This window comes from Schistocerca cancellata, chromosome 5 (assembly GCF_023864275.1).
Source record: "Schistocerca cancellata isolate TAMUIC-IGC-003103 chromosome 5, iqSchCanc2.1, whole genome shotgun sequence".
Lineage (NCBI taxonomy): Eukaryota > Metazoa > Arthropoda > Insecta > Orthoptera > Acrididae > Schistocerca > Schistocerca cancellata.
In genome coordinates, this window is record NC_064630.1 from 459745251 (window position 1) to 459767648 (window position 22398).

General features: G+C 46.0%; 1 protein-coding gene across 1 annotated transcript in view; it reads right to left on the bottom strand.

The window, feature by feature from the left end:
- Window positions 1–1392: 1392 nt before the first annotated feature.
- The window catches only part of LOC126188601 (uncharacterized), a 32221-nt gene continuing 11215 nt past the window's right edge, over window positions 1393–22398 (bottom strand). The window contains exons 2-3 of the mRNA XM_049930203.1: window positions 19991–20683; window positions 1393–2506 (exon numbers count right to left, since the gene is read on the bottom strand). Of these exons, the coding sequence (XP_049786160.1) occupies window positions 2145–2506; window positions 19991–20683 (1055 nt within the window). The 3' untranslated portion in view covers window positions 1393–2144. The remainder of the gene's footprint in view (window positions 2507–19990; window positions 20684–22398) is intronic.

Sequence of the window (22398 nt, forward strand, 5' to 3'; positions counted from 1 at the left end):
GCCCTGGCGACTGCCAAATCATTTACGTATCAGTGGTATCGTACTTCCATAAAATCATTCTGACACATATCACAGATAACTAGAAAACGTGTTGTCTACTGAATAAACACTCCTGGAAGACCTTCGAAAAATATCTAAGTTATATCTTGATACGTTTAACTGTACTTTATGCATTAAGAATATAAATATAGAATGTAAGTGCAAATATTTTTATGAGGGCATTATACTGAACCGCATAACATCAGTGTTTATTTCATTTGCAACTGATAATTATAGCTATTAGGAGTAGCACGTTTTTAGGTTGGTTAGTACCTGGCAGACATTAACGCTTATTTATCCCTGGGCAGGAACTCCGGTGTTGGAATGTGGATTCATGGATGCGAAACGGATAGTCTATACTGACAGGCGCAGTCCACTTAATGGTGCAGTTACAACTGTACAGAAAACCTCAGGCAGTAAATTGTGTGGTGTTTTTGTGGGAAGACTCGACTTAGAGGAAAACCAGCCAATTCACTGATATGTGTACAGATTAAGGCACCATGTATAAAAATATCTGCACTCTATGTTGACAAAATAGAACTATAGTTTTTACAAGTATGAGTTATTCTTTAAATTAAGATTTTAATCAATGATTCAGTAATCTGAACGTACTGTAAATTATAGTTTTACAAATATTGACAAGTCGCTATTTCATTAAAATCCTTCTGGCAGTCCTGATAGTCATCTTATTAACTTAATAATGTTTTATTTCAAAATGTTTGGATCTTATAGAACGTATGTGGACTGTCATTAGCAGGATCTGCTATATGAAGAATATGCAGGCGTAATTTATTTCCGAGAGATGTAGCAGTTATCTATACTATTTGATGATAGAGTGGCGGAGCTGTAGTAGTGACATACTAACCGCCGATAACTCTTCATTCTTGCCGTCCATAAATCCTTATTTTTTTCTAGTGAGTGATATTATTAGGCCAAATCTCACGTAGGAATACAGTCTGACATGATCCACTGTTGCTCTGTTACTGCTTTCAATGAAAAGGAAATTATACCCGTAATGGTAAAAATTTCAACTGTTTGTCATTTGGAATTCTGAATCTCTCGTTTCATCAGCACTTCAGACTGTGATGGCAGACACATCTGTGTCGTCAGTCGAGGATACAAATACCTGTGTGGATCAGAATACCATCGAAAAATAAAGGTGATAATTAGCAATTACTTGTAAATGGATGGTTGAAAATTTTAGTGTACATGAAAGCCATCTAAAATTTACAAATAATTAGCTAAAAGGAAGAGTGAATTTCTAAGTATATAAGACATCTCCAGTCTTTATGCATAAATCACCTAAATCTTAGTATTTGAATTTGATTTTTATTTCAATAATGTTTTAGCGAGCTTACTATTCAAAGATGTTCACACCAAGAGGAACTTTACACATTTTACAGAAACATTGTATTTAGAGCCTCACTTGAAGCTAGGTGATAAATATCCGACCAGTAAACTATCCAGGCAGGGAAGTTACAGGTGGATGTACAAATGAACTATGAACCTCGATAACTTTTAGGCAGCTTCAAAGCCTTCTTTTTAAAGACTAGTGTGCCCCAAATTGTTCATGATATGTGAAGTATGGGTAACAAACGTACATCATTTTTTCATAACCTTTCCTGAATTTTAAATAAATGGCAAAGAAGTGAAGCAAAATTACAAGTTACAGTTCATATTTTTTAAGAAAAAGAGTACAAATTAAACATTTATGAGTCCACAAAAAAAAGTTTTTTGCACGTTGTGTTAGATCCCTCTCTCTTTGTCACTAACAGACTGACTAATTATTATCAGCGTTAGGTTTGGTCAACTAATGAGAATCTTTGGAATTCCGGAATGTAGAACTGAAACTTAGCAGGTCCCCTTCAGCCAGATCCAGATTGCTCAACAGGTAGAGCTCTACAAGCGAGAAGCTGACCTGTGGGTTTTACGTTCCACTTAAAACAAATGCTAAGCTTCAAGTTAGAAATCCTCTTCAGTAATACCTGAGTTTACTATAGAAAATGTATTCATCCTCAGAACATTGTGACAATACGTGATATAGGTTTTAACATAATATTATTTACGCAAGAATCACGAACCCCGTTGCGCCAGGTAAGGAACTGTTACATTTCTTCTTGTTGGAATGCATTCGTGCTTTTGGACGCTGCGAATTTAGTGGCCGCATTGTAGGAGGAACTGAGGAGCTCTATCAGGAGCGCCAGTGGCGGACAGAGGAAGACCAGCAGGTGGTCGTTGGCCACACCCGGCGAGAGGCCGAGGCGGCGGCAGAGGTCCTTGGAGCAGTCCTGGCAGTTCCTGGCTAGCGGGTGGTACTTCTTGCCGTTGTGCCTCATGGTGCTGCAGATGGCCTGCAGCTCGTACTCCGAGATCTGTATGGTGCCCAGATAGAACTTGCGCTCCATCATCTTACCCTTCCGCAGCGCTTGCTTGCTGACTGGACGCGCCATGTAGTTAATGCGTTCGCCTGTAAAGCATTAGGGACAGCTGAAGCAATGGAATACACATGCGAAACTATTCGCTGAGGGCGAATTCTTTGACATTAGCTGTTTTACGTATAGATGTGCTAACTATTTTTGACGCATTACACCGCTCGCGATTAGCGGAAAATCGGTATTCGAGTCCCGGTCTGGCACAAATTTTCGTGTGTCAAAGCTGGTGTGAAAGATTTCGCCATCAGCGAATATTTGCATAATATTTACTACAGGGGTGGATCGTCAGCAATGCCTTTTCCTACAGATACACATGTCTGAACAGACATTTTAAATTAAATAAGAAATACACGTGAAACTTTCTGGCAGATTAAAACTGTGTGCCGGACCGAGACTCGAACTGCTGATCTTTGCCTTTCGCGGGCAAGTGCTCTACCAACTGAGCTACCCAAGCACGACTCAGAACCCGTCCTCACAGCTTTAATTCCGTCAGTACCTCGTATCCTACCTTCCAAACTTCACAGAAGCTCTTCTGCGAACCTTGCAGAACTAGCCTTCCTGGAAGGTAGGAGACGAGGAACTGGCGGAAGTAAAGCTGTGAGGACGGGTCGTGAGTCGTGCTTGGGTTGCTCAGTTGGTAGAGCACTTGCCCGCAAAAGCCGAAGTCCCTGGTTCGAGTCTCGGTTCGGCACACAGTTTTAATCTGCCAGGAAGTTTCATATCAGCGTACACTCCGCTGCAGAGCGAAAATCTCATTCTGGAAGAAATAAACATAATCGAGGGAAACCTCAAAAAGTGAAAATAGGGTTAGAAGACTAATATGATGAATCTATTGTAAAGCTGAGGACGCAGAACATGGCAGCACTAAAATCTTGAAACGTAATTCGAGACAGAGAAATTAAGTTCGGTCATACACACATCTGAAGTGTACGAAGTGCGTGTGGTTGTTTGACATACGACAATAACTTAAGTGCGGACTGGTTTATCTGGAGCACTAAAACAATGTAGTGAGCTTCGTTGGAAGTGAATATCATTGTTGTTGCAAAGTTACTCACAGCTACCTAATATCCGGTGGAAGGAGGGGGAGGTGGGATGGGAGGGAAAACTGCAACCATCGATGCTCCTGATAAAGAGTACAGTCACCGACAGACAATCAGAGGTGGTGTAGAGCGAAACACGGAAAAGAATAAATGCAAAATAAACATGGTATATAATATGCACAGCTTAAGAGCTACGAATACTTGTCCAGTAGAACATATGTGTTTCGTTGTAGCGAAGATGAAAAACTGCTCACAGCTGTTAAGGTACGCACTTTAGAGCCAATTTTACTAGACCTTATTTTTGGGTTTGCCCATGCTACCACCTTTCAAAATAAGGAATGCAAAGAACTTTCAGCAAAATAGATGTGTCTGGCAGTAAAGAAGATGAAAAATTGCTCATAGCTCTTAAAATATGCATTTTAGAGCCCTTTTCTACTAGACATCTTTTCTTGTTTTGTGCCATACTACCACTACTGAAAGTTTTTCGATGGTGTTCTAGTTCATCCTGTATATCGTAATAACGCTGTTTCTTTCATGTTGGGAAATCTTGCTATAATCTCTATGCGCTGAATTTGAAGCGATCCTTTCGCTCTTGCCTAGGAGCTACGGTAGCGTCGCGCAAAATCACATTTGTAGGCGACCAATATTGTGAAATTATTTACATTAGACAAAAGCATCGTCGGAACATTGAGTCTTCTCTCTTTGTAATCTGCTACAGGCTAGCCACAATATTTTGTCCAGTAAATAACACTTCGATGTCATTCGGCCAACTTGGATATCCGTCAAGATATCTTCTGATCACCCACAAGCTGTTGTTTACTATGATTGTTTTTCGTGGAAAATGTTCTTTCATCTGACCCGTCTGAGGGTACTTTACAGCACGACACGTAGGCTAATGTGTTGCATATGTGTAGTAACTGAACCGAAAGATCCTTTGCACCTAACAGGTGTCACGCTAGCGCTGTGTAGAAGCTGTTCTCTAGTTTGGAGACTATGACGCAGTCTCACAGATGATACTTCGACGCATGCCAGTTATCCCGCGACTGCTACGGTCGCAGGTTCGAATCCTGCCTCGGGTATGGATGTGTGTGATGTCCTTAGGTTAGTTAGGTTTAAGTAGTTCTAAGTTCTAGGGGACTGATGACCACAGATGTTAAGTCCTATAGTGGTCAGAGCCATTTGAACCATTTTTTGAACGTAAACTGACATGCAGCGGCGACATCTAGCAGGCTTACATGAAGGCGGTTTACATGCCAATTTAATTGAAAATAAGATTGTGTCTGTGGATCATTTTGTGTATGTGAAGGCACCATGCGTTGGATTTAAGATGGGATTGACGGAATGGAAAAAAAGGGTCACTGACGGGAGAGTAGTCTGGTGGCTTAGGCGTTGGCTTGCCAGGCGCGAGGGCACCAGGGATAGTGGCTGTTGTTTTTACTACCTACCCTTGCTCATCGGCTGAAATGGGGTTGGGGTGGCGACTTTAGAAGCAGGAGTGCAAAGCGTTTTCATGTTTTTCGAAGGGCCGTTGCAGATAGTCATCTGAAACTTTTAGGAGGAAAACATTGTTTCCAGAAAGTAATGGTCTAGCCTCGTGAGCTGCTCATGGAATTTCAGAGGCCCTCTGATGCAAGGCTAGTTGCTGGTCTTGAAATGGTACGATTGGCATATAAGTCAGTGTCGTCATGGAGACGCCATTGAAGTGGCCGTTTCTTAGTACTAGCAAGTTTTTTTTTGTAGTGTACTTCTGACAGGATTTTGTGTGACAGAAAAAACGTCGCTACTGCACCGCTGTATTTTGCATTTTTATTATTGGTAGGCAGGCAGTGTTCGGCGGGAAAAAAATAGGGCTACTTTACTATCCACCAGAATTGAGAGAATTCTTGAGGAGACACGGAGGAGGACCGCATCTAATCTTCTTATAGGGGTGTGGAGCTGTGCACATATTGTGCATGTCAGCTGTATACCTGGGAGGGGGAGGTTAGCGCATTTTAGCATACAAGCATGGAGCAGCAGTAGCGATGCGCTCTCGTGTTTTTTTGTTTGTCTTAACCCACTTTTTAAGAAAAGAAGTAGAGCTGTCGGCATCAGGCCTGTGAAGGCAGGATGGCCAGGGTCGAACCCGAGGCCTGGCCACAATGTCTCGTCTTCCCGTCCCCGAACCATTGCCTATTAGTTTTTTTATTTTTTATTTTATCATCTTTCTTTGTGGAGCAGAAGGTCAGGTTATGAAAATATCTTTACTCTTACAATGGTGTCCTTCTAGGGATATGGACGGTAGCCAACCAACAAAAAAATTAAAGCATAAATAATAGAACGTAAAGGCCGTCCTTTTGGCGGAACCAACTTGGACACGACACCCACTGCTGCCATAGTTCAATATGCCCACTGATCCTTCTAACCCATCATTCGGGCCAGGTATGTCTTCACTAAGAAGGGGTTCATACGATTCTGTCACTTGTTCTGGTTCGTTCTGTAAAATTAACGTGCACATAAGGTTAACTTCTCATACCTGGCACACCAGAACTGTGAGGAGGGTCCAAGAAGACACTACCCAGATAATTAGCAAAAGTATTGGTGGAACCACCGGTGGCGTCGTAGAAGATTGAATCGTTTCTACAGGAATGTCGAAAAAGTGAGCAAGTGTTTGTCGTCGCCATGGTAAAGACACAATGCAGTCAGGCGCATGATCCATATCACTGCATTCATCTTAGTATGTGGATAAAGCGTCATATCTGGCATAAGAAGGGATGTTGAAGTCACTGCTGTAGGGGTCGCTCGCTGACACACCTTCATGGTGTACCCACATTCCAGATGGTGTTCATCTGTAACAGGTAGAGAGCACTGAAGACATAATGGAGAATCAACCATTCGTACGGAATGGAGTCTCTGGCGATCCACATGTTTGTGGTTGACCACCAAATACCAGGCCGTTCTTGCATCGGAATCTAGAAGAGCGAAATGCACTGGACGCCAGACCACCGGTCAAGTAACCGAGGATATACTGCTCTCAATCGTATTTCAGGGATAGCCTCGCATCATTTTGCAATAAGCATCAAGGTCCCTCTGCAGTCACTCACTCGGCAGGGCAGCGTTGACATAGCTGAAGTCCACAAAAAATCCTTTAGGTCAGTTACTGGTGGCGAAATATGCGTCACTGCAGTGGGCAGTTCGTGAGAAGTGCGTGCCAGATCTTCAATTGGAGTTCCTGTGAAGCTGCGCTGGTGGTGGTTCCACATCTTCACCATCGTGGCGACATATGAGGCAGCTGCCTCAACCCACACATTTACCATTCTGAGACTGCCCTTTGTGGTAGGGAGAATAAGCGTGTCGTTTCGCACTTTGATGGTCTTTTCTGCACTGGCAAAGTAACCAAAGACTGCTTGTAAACTGCTATCACCTTTGGCATCCGGAGGATCATGGCCAAATGGTGTATCCTGGATGCCAGCCAGATAGGTGTTGACATAAGACACCTGCTGTACCTTGTTCATAGATTGGAGCAAGTTGCTGTGGATATCTATAAGTGCGCCTTCTAGGAGACGAGTAGAGGCAAATTTTGCCGTCCGTCGACCTTCACCCGTAAACATAGCCCCCAGACATTTGATAGTATTCCAGAGTGGATTTGGGGCCAAGTTCCATTCTGGGACACCGCTGCCAATGACAGCCGCTTCAGACTTCTTCAAGTTCACGCGGCTTCCGGCTATAGCACTATATTGGGCAGTCCAGTCCAGTGACCTTTGGACTTCGGCTAGCGAAAGCACTGAAAACATCAGATCGTCCGCGGACACTCGGCAGACAAAGGTATAGGCTCTCAAAGTAAGTCCCTGCAGCCGTCATCGTAGTCCATGTAGCAGTGGCTCCATGGCAATGGTATACATAACCACTGACAGGAGCAACCTTGCCCCACAAAGCGGGCGATAGTGATCTTGCTTGCTATATATCCATTGAGTGAAACTTGTGAAGTCGCATCATCCAAAAGGCTCATGATGGTGTTTATGAAGGACTGGGGCAAGGCCAGTTGTCAGTTAAGGCATACCATATCAAAAGCATGGTCAAAGTCCACTGACACTAAGGGCCCGTGCGCGCGACGTGCCGCTGCCAGTGCAGTGACATGGTGGTAATCACTGAGCACCGCCTGTACGTTTCTGGTACCGTCAAGACAGGTGTGATCGGTAGAAAGAGCTCGGTGCAGGACACAACAAATTCGGACAGCCACAATCCTCGTAAATATATTGAAATCGTTGTTGAGCAGCGTAGAGACTGGTTAATGTCAATTCCCTGCCCGGAAGATGGCTTGGGGACCTATGTATGCTGTCGACAAAGGCAGGTGGCATCTGCACTGCAGGATCCATCACTTCTTGGTACATTGTAGCCCATCGGGGCATCGTAACGCCATGGAAAGTACGACAGAACTATATCGGGAGACCATCTGAACCAGGTGATATGTTGTTCGTCCCTTTGCTGAGGGCATCGGCGACGTCCTCTGCTGTTTGGGGTCCGTCATGGCCACCGACGCGTAGTCATCGAGGGTCCGAGACAGCATCCTGGTTTTCTACGCCGTTGAACCGCCGGTAATGATCCAAGAAGGCGTTGGCAATACCCTTTCGGGCCATCAGGTGCTCAACATATAGCCTTTCCAGCTCTCCAACATCTGCGACGTTCGTGGATAATGTGATACATGGCCGACTCTTCATCCCCGATCCGGTCTTGGCTACTCGCGCGCCATCGAGACGATGGCGTGTAAGCGTTGTAATATTTGCTTGCAGTCTGTGGACCTCGGCCCGACACCCTGGCGACGGTGGCTGGGCGGCTATCTCCCGCAGTAGCATAAAATGATATTTTATGGTGTGCCGTTGCCAAAACATAGCCTCTCGACCGTAATTCATCATCACACGCCGCAGTGCAGGTTTTGCGCAATCGAGCCGCTACTGGATAATGGAAGCAAACGTCGGATGCTACCTCTCACAGTTCCTCCAGGTCTCCACTATCCTCTGGCTACACTCTGGATCCTCGAGGAGTGCTAAGTTCATCTTCCATGCTCTCCTGCTACGTCACGCCCTCTATCGTGGGAGGGAGATGATACACAGGTAGACATAATGATTTGTAAAGGCTGCCAGCCACACGTCAGCATCAAGTGTTTCTCCCTGGGAGAGACAGACCCGGTCAAGGGGACTTTCTGAATGTCCAGTAACATATGTGTTTCGCTGTCTGTTGCCATAGATACTCCGCCATGTGTCGACAAGGCGAAGGTCTTGCACCAGGCGTTGCAGTTACTGCATGTGTTAAAGTGGAATCCCGTGGTGACAGGACACAATTAATGTTGCACCCTACGATGATTGATCATAGCGTCCTTCCAATAAGGACGCGACCTCCTCCTCGAAATCTCGAAGGGTCTCTCGTTTGTACCAGAGGGGGGCTTACAAATTCACAATCCTGACGCCCTGATATGCAATAGAAAATCCTCATGCTGACGATAGGTAGGTCATATCGTCGACCGCGACACTTCCGTTCATAAGAACGACTTTACCACTGCCATTATGCTTATAAATGTCGTATCCATAAACAGACAGCAACTGGTCGATGCGCACTTCCTGGAGGAGTGCGACGTCGAGATCTGCTGCAAGCAAGAAGTCACGAAACATCTGCACCTTGACCTCAGATCTGATGGCATTGAGACTGATGGTGCCATTTCGGTAGGCCTGACGTTGGAAGGCGGTTTGTAGGCACCTGTTGGGAGAGATGGAGATGGAAGACCGGAAGAAGGCCCCACTGTCAACAGTGGGTCCCCTCGTATGTCAAGTGGCATTTAACTGTCGCGACGTGAAGCAACTATTGCAGCAGACATCACGACCTCGACATCGTCGGCCCACACGGACAGGCTTGTTTGTGTTGCAGTCATCCCTCGGAATTAACGGGGTGGGCAAAGGTTGCAGTACGTCCGTGACAGGATCAGATAACTGAATCCATCTGCTGCCCTTCATCTAGAATCATGGCCCAGTGAGAGGTCTCATTCGAATCCGCTGCTGATCGAATCCTATCAGGGGAACCAACAACCCCATTTTCCTGTTGGGGACGAGATCTTCCTCTTCTGTTGACTTCGTCCTGCATCAGACGGAGCCAGTCGACGTTTCTACCGTCGATTAGGAGCCCGTTGTTTGCGGACGTGAGTGCCGACATCAAACAACGACTGGGGGTCGTTGCCATCAGGGACAAAATCATCGGTTCTCACCACCAAATCTGCCAACCTCTTCTGCAGAGCCATTCCCTCCTCGCATTGCGAAGCTTATGCTGAGGCTTGCTCTGACAATGCAGAAAGACCTGCTGTAGTAACCTGACGCTGCATTGGAGGCTGCTCGGTGTCGACTGAAGGCGACGCTTCTGTCGACGGTCGATGATCAAACGGAACAGTTTGGAGGGTCTACAAGTATGCCGATGGGAGCATGGTTAGATCGGGCGACGTCTTCTCCTTCCCCGTCGGCAGTTGCGTGATACGGCGTTGGATACAGCTTGATCTGAGATGTCTCACTTGCCCGCATCCCGAACAGGTCTTTGGCTGGCCGTCGTAAATTACGATGGCACAGCATCCGCCGATGTTCAAAGGGTACGTGGTAAAGTGTGCCCATTTTTCCGCCGTGTGGCTTATCACATTACCGTAGGGTCTCAACGTTGCCATCACCATCTCTGCTGGCATCTCAAAAGACAGTTCGAACACGCGGACCGTCCTCTGGCCGAGACCTGCATGTTCCACTTTCACAGGGCCAATGTGTCCATCCGAATGCCTGAACTGAAGGTCGCTTGTCCTTTTGACAATCTTTTCACAAGCCGCGTCGTCCACCAGTTTCTCGTAAATCACGCTTCTCACGGTAGAAAGATGAATCCCTGTTATATCGTGGTAATCGATGCAAACGTCATCTCGTAAAAATTGTTCAATTTCTAATGCTTTCGGTCGAGCGTACTCGTTTGTAAAACTGAAGTGTCGGCTTTCGTTGTGATTACGCCACGGTCGGAGGAAGTAAGCTGCACGGAGCCGGTTGCAAACAACACTTTGCGCGCTAACGCGTAAGGGACTTAAACAGGATGTTCGAGCCTTGCCCTGCCGAATATCGTATATCGTATATCTCGCGAAGAGACCGTGAGGATAAAATCAGAGAGATTAGAGCCCACACAGAGGCATACCGACAATCTTTCTTTCCACGAACAATACGAGACTTGACTAGAAGGGAGAACCGATAGAGGTACTCAAGGTACCCTCCGCCACACACTGTCAGGTGGCTTTCGGAGTATGGATGTAGATGTAGATGTAGAAAGCAGTCTTCAATTGAGTGCCATTCACAAGACGGCTGCATTCACCGAGGCGGTCGTGTATAAGTACGGTGAGGATGAGGAGCAGCAAAGGCTTCAAGGGCATTATTGGACAGCACTTGCAGAATTCTGCGCGAGTACCTGTCCCAGATCCAGCCTTGTTGGGTTGAATGTGTGAGCTTTCCAATTAATCACCAGATTTAGAGTCACTGTTTTTCGTCAGGGATTAACAAGTTCTGCGACAACCTTTCTGATTGATGTTAGTGTCGGCAGCTACATTATTACTACTAACTACAATTTCTAGAATTTGTGTTTGTAAACCATTGAGCCGTGCGTGGCTCGTGTTCGCGCCATATCTCATTTGACATCCTGTTTCTACTGTATGTTATGTTAATTCAATTACTGGTGTCACTGAGTTGCCGCTTTGCCTGCCCATGAGCGGCAGCAGTGGCGCTTATCGATATAAGCCCTGGCATATTATCTTTGCTGACTGCTATTGCTTCCCGGTTGTCGTATGTTCGGAGTTAGTTCGGATCTACTAGTGAATTGGGAGGCGCTAGCATTGCAGTTCCGACCTGACAGTGTTTGACTTAGGACGCGGCAGAAGTTCAGTCGGGGCGCAGCTGCAGTGAGGTCCGGACAGCCATGACTCGCCCGACGGTTGCCGATACGTATCTCTTGGTTGGTCGTCGGTCGGTCGTCTTGTCGGACGACGCGTATGTTAGCCGGCGATCGCTTATGGATAGCCTGCGTGTGCCGACTCGTGATTCGTCCTTGTGATTGCACAGTCGCTGCCGTTAGTATTGTCTAGTCCTTCGTGCAAGTGTTCGTAAAACTGCGTGTAGCTTGTGATGTCGACTGCTCAGTTATTTTAATGCTGTCTCCGTGCTGATGTGTGGAGTCAGTCGGTTGGCGTGGGGCAGAGAGGAAATCTCCACGGGGCGTAGTTTAGCTGGGCTCGTTGGTGGTCTCTACGCAGTGTCGGAGTGTGTGGGGCTGTTCCCATCGCTACGAGGTCCGTGGCTCACCGACCCTGGAGACGAAAGATGAGTTTGGATTTAATTTACCAGCAAGTCAAGACTGTTCACATTGTGCCGTTTGATTCTCGTTGTTAACTGTTGGGACATTCCCGCGAGCAACAACGTGTGTGTTCGAGATGACGAAGGCTTAGCCACCATCAGGTGGAGTCTAAATGTATTTGGTTATTTGCAATTGAAGTGCCCCAGCGGAATTTTCTGCCCTGTGGCCGTAAACGTTCCGGTTACCTGCCCTGGTCATTGACGTAAATGCAGGCAGTGTCCTTTCCTCAACGTGTTGTCGCTCTCCAGTATGGTGTGTAGTTCGACAGCTTAATGTATGCTTGGTTGTGGGCTACCATACCTTTTTCGTTTTGCATTGAACTCCCGGTTGTGTGCTGGTCGAGTGGAATGCAAGTTACCTTATCGTTGGATCCGTTGACTGTCTGCTGGTTGAGTTGTCGTCGGATCGAGAATGGTTGGACCGACTGCCTGTCTCACGTAAGTGATCGTTAGTATTTCAAGTGCTGGCCGACCCCCAAAACTTCTGAGCGCCGTTAGATGCACTGCCTTTTCTTATTTTCTGTTGTGTGTATTAGTATGGCTCATAGCCGATGGTTTTGAATTAAAGTTGAATTGTTTTTAGTGGTGTTTTAAGTCATGGGCTTTCAGCTGCTTTAAATTAAAGTTCCTTGCTTGTCAAGTGTTAGATTGTTTGGGGCCTTCAGCCAAATTTAAGATAAGGCTTTGTTGTTTAAATTTATTTTACCTTGAGTTTTAAGTTATGGGGCCTTCAGCCGTTTTCAAATTAAGGTTATTGCTTTTCATGTGTTAGATTCTGGGCCTTCAGCCAAATTGTAGAACGTACTTAACGTGAGGCCTTCTGCCCTCTAAATATTCTCTTTGGAGTCTGAATTTTGAGTTAATGACTTTTAGCCGTTTTCAAAAAAATTAAAGTGGTTGGGCCCTTAAAGCATAAGATATTGTGGCGTATTCAGCCGATAAGTAAGTTCAAGAATTTGTACTGTAATGTTTGATCAAATAAATAAAGTTATATGTGTACGAGTGTAACCGACAGCCGCTCATATTGGCCCCTTTCCACAATTCCAACTACCTGTCCTGTCCTACGGGTTTAGCAGGGCGTCTGAACTATTCTACATTTTCTCATGGTTTATGCTTATAACTGATATTTTTAGTGAATAAATTAACGTGTTTAAACGAAATATTGCTTCTGTTAGACACCTTCTCTGCAATTTAATTATTTTGTGTTTAAATCCCTGCTTTGAAATACACTCCTGGAAATTGAAATAAGAACACCGTGAATTCATTGTCCCAGGAAGGAGAAACTTTATTGACACATTCCTGGGGTCAGATACATCACATGATCACACTGACAGAACCACAGGCACATAGACACAGGCAACAGAGCATGCACAATGTCGGCACTAGTACAGTGTATATCCACCTTTCGCAGCAATGCAGGCTGCTATTCTCCCATGGAGACGATCATAGAGATGCTGGATGTAGTCCTGGCGCCTCAGTTGGACCAGCGTTCGTGCTGGACGTGCAGACCGCGTGAGACGACGCTTCATCCAGTCCCAAACATGCTCAATGGGGGACAGATCCGGAGATCTTGCTGGCCAGGGTAGTTGACTTACACCTTCTAGAGCACGTTGGGTGGCACGGGATACATGCGGACGTGCATTGTCCTGTTGGAACAGCAAGTTCCCTTGCCGGTCTAGGAATGGTAGAACGATGGGTTCGATGACGGTTTGGATGTACCGTGCACTATTCAGTGTCCCCTCGACGATCACCAGTGGTGTACGGCCAGTGTAGGAGATCGCTCCCCACACCATGATGCCGGGTGTTGGCCCTGTGTGCCTCGGTCGTATGCAGTCCTGATTGTGGCGCTCACCTGCACGGCGCCAAACACGCATACGACCGTCATTGGCACCAAGGCAGAAGCGACTCTCATCGCTGAAGACGACACGTCTCCATTCGTCCCTCCATTCACACCTGTCGCGACACCACTGGAGGCGGGCTGCACGATGTTGGGGCGTGAGCGGAAGACGGCCTAACGGTGTGCGGGACCGTAGCCCAGCTTCATGGAGACGGTTGCGAATGGTCCTCGTCGATACCCCAGGAGCAACAGTGTCCCTAATTTGCTGGGAAGTGGCGGTGCGGTCCCCTACGGCACTGCGTAGGATCCTACGGTCTTGGCGTGCATCCGTGCGTCGCTGCGGTCCGGTCCCAAGTCGACGGGCACGTGCACCTTCCGCCGACCACTGGCGACAACATCGATGTACTGTGGAGACCTCACGCCCCACGTGTTGAGCAATTCGGCGGTACGTCCACCCGGCCTCCCGCATGTCCACTATACGCCCTCGCTCAAAGTCCGTCAACTGCACATACGGTTCACGTCCACGCTGTCGCGGCATGCTACCAGTGTTAAAGACTGCGATGGAGCTCCGTATGCCACGGCAAACTGGCTGACACTGACGGCGGAGGTGCACAAATGCTGCGCAGCTAGCGCCATTCGACGGCCAACACCGCGGTTCCTGGTGTGTCCGCTGTGCCGTGCGTGTGATCATTGCTTGTACAGCCCTCTCGCAGTGTTCGGAGCAAGTATGGTGGGTCTGACACACCGGTGTCAATGTGTTCTTTTTTCCATTTCCAGGAGTGTATATAGCTAGGGCCACTAAAATCCACGTAATCCGCTTAAGCTGTGCTCATTAAATTCATATCGTAGATCTTGAAGGCGTGGCCTACCCACAGTTAGTTTTCTGGGCTAGGGGGACTTCCCAAGTGTGGGGTTTTCCATTATGACCGCGTGACAACTCACCTTTAGACCGTCGGATGAAGGAGTGAATCAAGTCACATTGTATTCCCTTTTGCTTGAGGGGCGTTTCAAGTTTGACTTGTCAGTTGCTCAGGGAGAGGCCATCGATAATCAGAGCCGCCACGCTGGAGCTGCGATGATCTGTAGCTCAGATGTTGTCACTATACATAGAGCCAACGAGGGAAGACAACAACAAGTTAACAACTGAGACGGAGTCAGCTGGAGAAGACGGAGCTGCAAGTTTGCGTAACCAGCAGGTGGGGGCAGTCTGACGGGGTCTGGGCCTGACCTAGCTCTAGACAGGGATTCCTTTCGCAGGAGAGCAGACGATGCCTGGTGTGTTGGCTCTAGGGAAGGTCGTGCTGACAAGATGCAAGCAGATACCAGCTGTCTTGTCTGATGGCTGTGCACTTCTGTTGTGCAGACGCCTGTGTGCCAACTTAACCTGTGCTAGTTATTACCTTGCCATCACAGAAGGGCACCTGCAACACCTACCGGTGTTATCTGGTATACTTTTAGTGTGCGAAGATTCTGTGTGAATTAAACCTTATGGGGTGTACCTTGTTTTATTGTCTATTGTGCTTAAAGGATTTACTTCAGGACTTCTAACTGCTGGCCTTCTTGAATTACTGGTCTGATTTGTTTTGTGGCCAGCTTTGTGTAGCCTCCTTCCGCGTGCATTAATTAAATATTTGCCATTATCTCTTGTTAATTAGTTGTACTTACATTAGTTTTGGGACTTAGATGTGTTGGCTATAGTTGGTTTAGTTTTGGACGTTGGTGCTGTTATTTTAATATTCTTGTCATCCCTTACAGCAAGTATAGCTATTAGGCCTTTCGTTGCCTACTTCTTTGTGCCCTCCTTGTTATTGTAAAGCTAAATTTATTTTGAAGGGCAGGAGTTTCACCGTTGGCATGTTGTATTAGGTACTAACTTAATGCATATATGTTGACTGAGCACTGGTCGTTTTCCTTGCATTTCAATTTCACTTGTTCACTTTGGTTTACCTAATTACTAGCGACCTGCTCGGCTTCGCACGGAAAGCACTAAGTATCTTCGGCTAGAAGGCTTGTCCGGTGTAACGGTAACTTTGTTTACAGGGCGCTTCGTAGAGTTGTAACTGAAAATCGTAGAACAACGGTATGTAACAGAATATCATCACTTCCTTATAAAATAAACGATTTAAGCAAGCACACGCCGCTTGCTAGCATAAGGCAGCGCCTAAAAGCGTGAGAGACTACCCAACTGCAGCCCGTATGAGCCATGCATCAAAATTCCTACAGTAGGTCTTCACATACAGGTGGAAAAACGAGGCGGGGGACTGTAATCGTGTAGTTTAGCCAATTTGCAATCAACATTAATAAGTTCATACCTAAACCTTCTGCTTAAATGAATCAGTGCATCTATCAGTGCAAACCTTACCAAAAACCGTGCCGTAGTTCCTAGGATTATCCTACATATATAGGTAGAAAAAGTAGATGGGTAACTATAATTTATAACATGTATAGAAAGAGGACCAATATGTATAAGACAAGAGCGTGCAGGTAAAGACGCACTTTTCTTCATTATCACCCGCTGCCACTCACTCATGGATGTGGTGGTAGATAGCCTTTTGTAACCTGTTTTTACTAAGGGAGATTGGTCACAGTGGGTGTTTATTGATTTATGAACAGCGTCTAAAGTAACATAATTACAATAATTATTAATAATTGAAAACAGATATTCATAGAATTATGTAGTTAAATATTTTTAAAAATTTACAACTAAAATCTTTAACAATTTTTTAAAATGGTTTTAGAATTTTCTACCATATTCTAAAATTTTCTCTCAGAGATAACTCTAAAACACTAAAAAAAATTTAGATTTACATTCTTCAAGATGTATATGGCTAAATTCTCACGAAATTTCTTCAGTTGCCGAAATCTAATATATCCAAATGTTTAATAGAATCTTAGAAGATGAAAGACCACAAGAATTTACCGAAAACCTTTTAATTTATAAGCGAACTATATCAGGATATCGTACAAAATTATACCAATTAAGAATGGTTATGTGAGCGAATTATTCTAGTTACGCCAAACGGATTTTTTCATGACATCAACAAGACCGTCCAAGAGATAACTCTGGGAGCAGAGAAAATTTACATGTCGATCGATAGTATAACTAATGAAATTTTCGTAATGAATTTTTAAATTCGTTCAGTGTTCTAGGAATGCTGTTACACTGCCTCAGATTGAAGGCCGATTCCCCAGAAATTTAACTGCGAAGTATGAATTCACCAAAAAATGTATAATATTACAAGACGTTGCATCAAACAACTGCATAATAACATAATCGAAGCCAGTATAATGTCTGGGAAGAAAAGGGCTGACAGCATTTGTATCACTAATACCTTGCATATCAACTGGATTGCCCTTCTGTTTACGGCGATTCCAAATTCCAGTAAAGTTGGATTACGGTATGACCATCAACAAAGCACAGGATCAAACGTTCCGTATTGTCGTGTTCATTTAAGCGAATAATGCTTTGCACATGGTCAATTGACGGTCGCGCGCTCACAAGTTGGATGACTTCAAAACTTGTTCATTTATAGTCTGAGCAATAAAGCTACAAATACAGGGCGAACAAATGGTTCAAATGGCTCTGAGCACTATGCGACTTAACTTCTGAGGTCATCAGTCGCCTAGAACTTAGAACTAATTAAACCTAACTAACCTAAGGACATCACACACATCCATGCCCGAGGCAGGATTCGAACCTGTGGCCGTAGCGGTCGCTCGGCTCCAGACTGCAGCGCCTAGAACCGCACGGCCACTCCGGCCGGCACAGGGCGAACAACAGTAAATAAATTGCAGGGGCGGATTCCTGACTGGAAATGGAGATCCTATGAACACGTGTTCGGAAATGCATCGTTGCCATAGTAGATGGAGCTGACGACTGGGAGTTCCCTACTAAGTGCCGTGTGTTCCTCGTGTGTCGCAGGCTGTGTGATTGACGCAGCGTACTGTAAGCGGCAGAATGCTCCGGTATTCATGTCAGGAAAAAGCCGAGATGACGCTCGTGTACGACCAAGGAGATGACCGAGAGGCAACACGGCTATACGAAAATGTGAGCCCTCACTGATACCAACCACGTCACACAACATTTCAGGCCCTTTTTGGGCCGTTTGTGTGATCGTGGGTCCTTTCAGACAGATGAACGTGCAGGGAGACGGCGGACTGTGCGTACACCAGATTTGGAGGACCTGGTTCTACAGGACACTGAGACGAAAACTAGTACAAGCTCCAGGAAAATGGCCTGCCAACAAAGCCAAGGAACGATTATATGTATCCTGTATGAAAGCCGCTACTATCCCTATCACCTGCAGCCCATGGAGGGCTTCGAACATTTGTTGTGACATGGACGCCATGCAGTTCCTTACTGTGTTCCAGGACGATTATTTTGTCGTTGCACCCACATCGTCCATTTCGGGACAGGTGTGCATAAGATCTTTTTTCCTCAATTTCCAGTCAGAAATTCGTCCCTGCATTTATATATATAATTTCTTATTAAATTAAGTGACCCTGAATCTGACCTGTTTTATTTAAATACAATAATAATTACGTGTGGATCAGTGTCTTTCAATCGGATGTTAGTTCGGTGAACCTCTTTAGCCAATTATCCAACCACAAAAAGCCGACCTACTTAAAATGGAAACTGAAACACGTTTCTTTTTTTGCGATTATGCTAGGTTAAAAAAGATAATCTGATTTGATCCATAGTAAATGGTTCTGAAAGCCTGCGACTATGAAAACAATAGGTTTGTTTGTAAATAACTCATCTCCTAACAGTCACGATCTTCTCAATTTTATTTTTCAAAAAATGGTTCAAATAGCTCTGAGCACTACGGGACTCAACATCTTAGGTCATAAGTCCCCTAGAACTTAGAACTACTTAAACCTAACTAACCTAAGGACATCACACACACCCATGCCCGAGGCAGGATTCGAACCTGCGACCGTAGCAGTCCCGCGGTTCCGGACTGCAGCGCCAGAACCGCTAGACCACCGCGGCCGGCCTTTTATTTTTCGCACGGCACGTTTCGGGAAATGATTCCCATCTTCAAGTGCGTTTTTTGTGTTGTTATACCATTTGTATGTGATGTTGTCGATGTGTAAGAGCCTGCTTCATTCGTTGACTTTAAGTTTCCTTATGGTGCTGAGTCTCAGACACACTAAACATCACACAACTTGTTGTACACTTTTAAACATCGAAAATATTTTACATGTAAAATGTTTTGTTGTACACTTTTAAACATGTTTTCGATGTTTAAAAGTGTACAACAAGTTGTGTGTGATGTTTAGTGTGTGTGAAACTCAGCAACAAATGGACCACAAGGAAACTTAAAGTCAAAGAAATGAAGCAGGCTCTCACACATCGACAACATCACATAGAAATGGCATAAGCTGGCCGCTGTGGCCGAGCGGTTCTAGGCGCTTCAGTTCGGAACCGCGCTGCTGCTACTGTCGGAGGTTCGAATTCTGCCTTCGGCACGGATGTGTGTGATGTCCTGAGGTTAGTTAGGTTTAAGTAGTTCTAAGTCTAGGGGCTGATGATCTCAGATGTTAAGTCCCATAGTGGTTAGGGCCATTTTTGAAATGGCATGAAAAACACAAAAAACGTACTTGAAAATGGGAATCAGTTCCCGAAACGCGTCGTGCGAGAAATAAGATAAAGGAAATCTTGACTGGTAGCAGATGAGTTATTTATAAAGAAACCTATTGAAAAGATAAATTAAAAAAAAATGAAACCTGAATTTAGTTTGTATTCTGGCAGTGTCAATATCACTGAGAGGTGAATGCTCTACAGTGAATAACCTATGGTCAAAGTGGGGTTCGATCCCATGACCTTTCGGTTTTCAGGCACACGCTTTACTGATGGTCTACCAGGCTTGATTAGGAGCCTCCTTGTTGCCTGGAGTTGTGCTAGATGACAAAGCCATCGTTTCCACAACAGTGGGGGACTTTAATTCGCTGTAGTTCAGCCAGTTACCAAGAAATAATATGAATTAAATTCACGAATATTTCTCGCGAATCAGACTATTAGTCAAACTGGGTCAAAACCCCTACAGTGCTCGTCGAGATTAGCCCAAACCTGCCGAAAGTGAACAGGGAGCTTCAGTTTATGTATACAGAGATGTTACTAATAAAAGTTTTTTTGTAAAGTATTTATGAAGACAAAACCCCGAGCTACTTTCCACTCCCAACGGTTCCTGCGCCACACAGTAAAGAAAAAAACAAGAACATGCTGACGGATTATGTATTGTGTAGAGTGCAAAGTACCTTTCCGCGGATGCCAGGCTCCTGCGCTGGCCAGCTTGAAGCTGAGGGAGTTGGCGAAGTCGCAGAGCCAGATCCGGTCGCGGTCTTTCTCGTCGAAGAAGCGCACGGTGAGGCACCAGTGCTTGAGCAGCTGTGAGCTGACGCAGTGCAGGATCATGGGAAGGCTGATAGACGCGGCCGCGCCCGCCACGCCCATGCCGCACAGCGCGTGCGTGTACAGCTGCACCTTGGCCCAGCGGCGGCGGAACGGGCGTTGCGGGTCGCCCGCGGCTGCCTGCGGCGCCACAGCGTGGGCATCAGGACACTGGTCTTCAGTGGCGACCGAGGCACATGGACAAGGGTCTATGGCAACATCCGAGGCACTTGGACAAGGCTCTAAGGCTGCATCCGGGGCACCTGGACACGGCTCTCTGGTGGCATCCGAGGTATCCGGACGCAGCCCTGCGGCAGCTTCCGAGGCATGTGGACAAGGCTGTGTGGTGGCATCCGACACACTTGGACACAGCTCTACAGCGGCATCTGGGGCACTTGGACAAGGCTGTACGGCCACATCCGGGGCACTTGGACGAAGCTCTCTGGTGGCAACCGAGGCATCCGGACGCAGCCCTACAGCAGCTTCCGAGGCACGTGGACAAGGCTGTGTGGTTGCATCCGAGACACTTGGGCACAGCTCTACAGCGGCATCTGAGGCTCCTGGACACAGAAAAGAGCACAAGGAGAGGACTGGAGGCTTGTCATGCTGCAGCATAGGCTCTCACCCAGTTGTGCAGGCAGCTTCAGGGTTGTAGAAAACGGAATCTATGGCAGCATGAAGGTCATTAGAGCTGTCCAAAGAGTGATTCGTTTCAGCTCTACATGCTAGTCTATCCTGGGCAAGTCTCTTTATCCCTGCTTAGCTGCTGCAACCTATACCTGTTAATCTTTGCAGATGATGCAAGAGCTATTGTAGGTAGCGTTCTCGCTTCCCACGCCCGGGTTCCCGGGGTCGATTCCCGGAGGGGTCAGGGATTTTCTCTGCCTCGTGATGAATGGGTGTTGTGTGATATCCTTAGGTTAGTTAGGTTTAAGTAGTTCTAAGTTCTAGGGGACTGATGACCATAGATGTTAAGTCCCATAGTGCTCAGAGCCATTTGAACCATTTTTTAGCTATTGTGGAATACGTTGTAACATGTAATTTCCTGGCCATCAATGTGTGCTTCGTTTTATACTCATCTTGTTAGGGTTCCTAGATGGAGGGGGAAGAGGGTTTCTCAAAAAATGGTTCAAATGGCTCTGAGCACTATGGGTCTTAACTTCCAAGGTCATCAGTCCCCTAGAACTGAGAACTACTTAAACCTAACTAACCTAAGGACATCACACACATCCATGCCCGAGGCAGGATTCGAACCTGCGACCGTAGCGGTCACGCGGTTCCAGACTGTAGCGCCTTTAACCGCTTGGCCACACTGGCCGGCAAGAGGGTTTCTGTTCGGCCTGAAGATGATGGGCAGGATTTTGCCTAATACTTCTAAGTAGGTGATAGTCAGAGCCGTCTAGGCGAATTTTAAGGACGAGTAATTTGTCCATCATGACTGGTGTTTCTAACACATTGCAGAATGAGTTCTTTTTGGACCTCTGGAAGCTGCACATTACAGAAGCGCCAATGAGGATGTGTACATTCTGCTACTAGTTCTGATCAGCTTGAACGCCCATATGTTAAATAATGTCGTGAAGTTGAGTGGAGCACACGAGGACATAGCTGGCAGCCTCTGTGAAGCTGAGATGAGGAACCGTGTGCTCCCCTGGGGTGGGGTTTGTGTTTTACTGTGGTTATCATTTTGGAGGTGTGGAGTTAGTGATCCTTCATGATAAATGAGGTTACTTCTTCGGTAAGGAAAGCACGTTCCGTTGCTTGGGAGTGGAATTCTATGCAGGTATTTTCCTGTTTTTCCCGGAAACTGCTGCAGATTAGAGAGCAGGGATCGTTCGGTGAAAAGAACAACCTCAGAGCACAGCATTGAGCCATTAGTTAACTGAAGATAAAGTCGGACAAAAATGACAGAGTTGTCTAGCGTCTTTTCCTACTGTCTTTGAACTGCATTCCTGCTTTCTCGTTGTGGTGATTATCTGCGAGAGTTTCTAGTTGCCACTTTGAGGCAATGTGTAGAAGTGTTGGCAGTGAACATCTCTTAGTCCAATGGTCGGATCTCGGAATGTTACCTGAAAGTAGTCACGCGGTTACGGGCGTTTGACTACTGACAATGGAGTAATGAGAAGCTAAACCCTGTCTTGCGTATCAAAGTGGGGCTACAGACCCTTATTTTGATATGGTAGTGTAGAATCATGAAAGAAGGTTGTATACATGGAAGAACCCTGCAGATACTAAAAGGAATCAGATAGATTATATAACAGTAAGACAGAGATTTAGG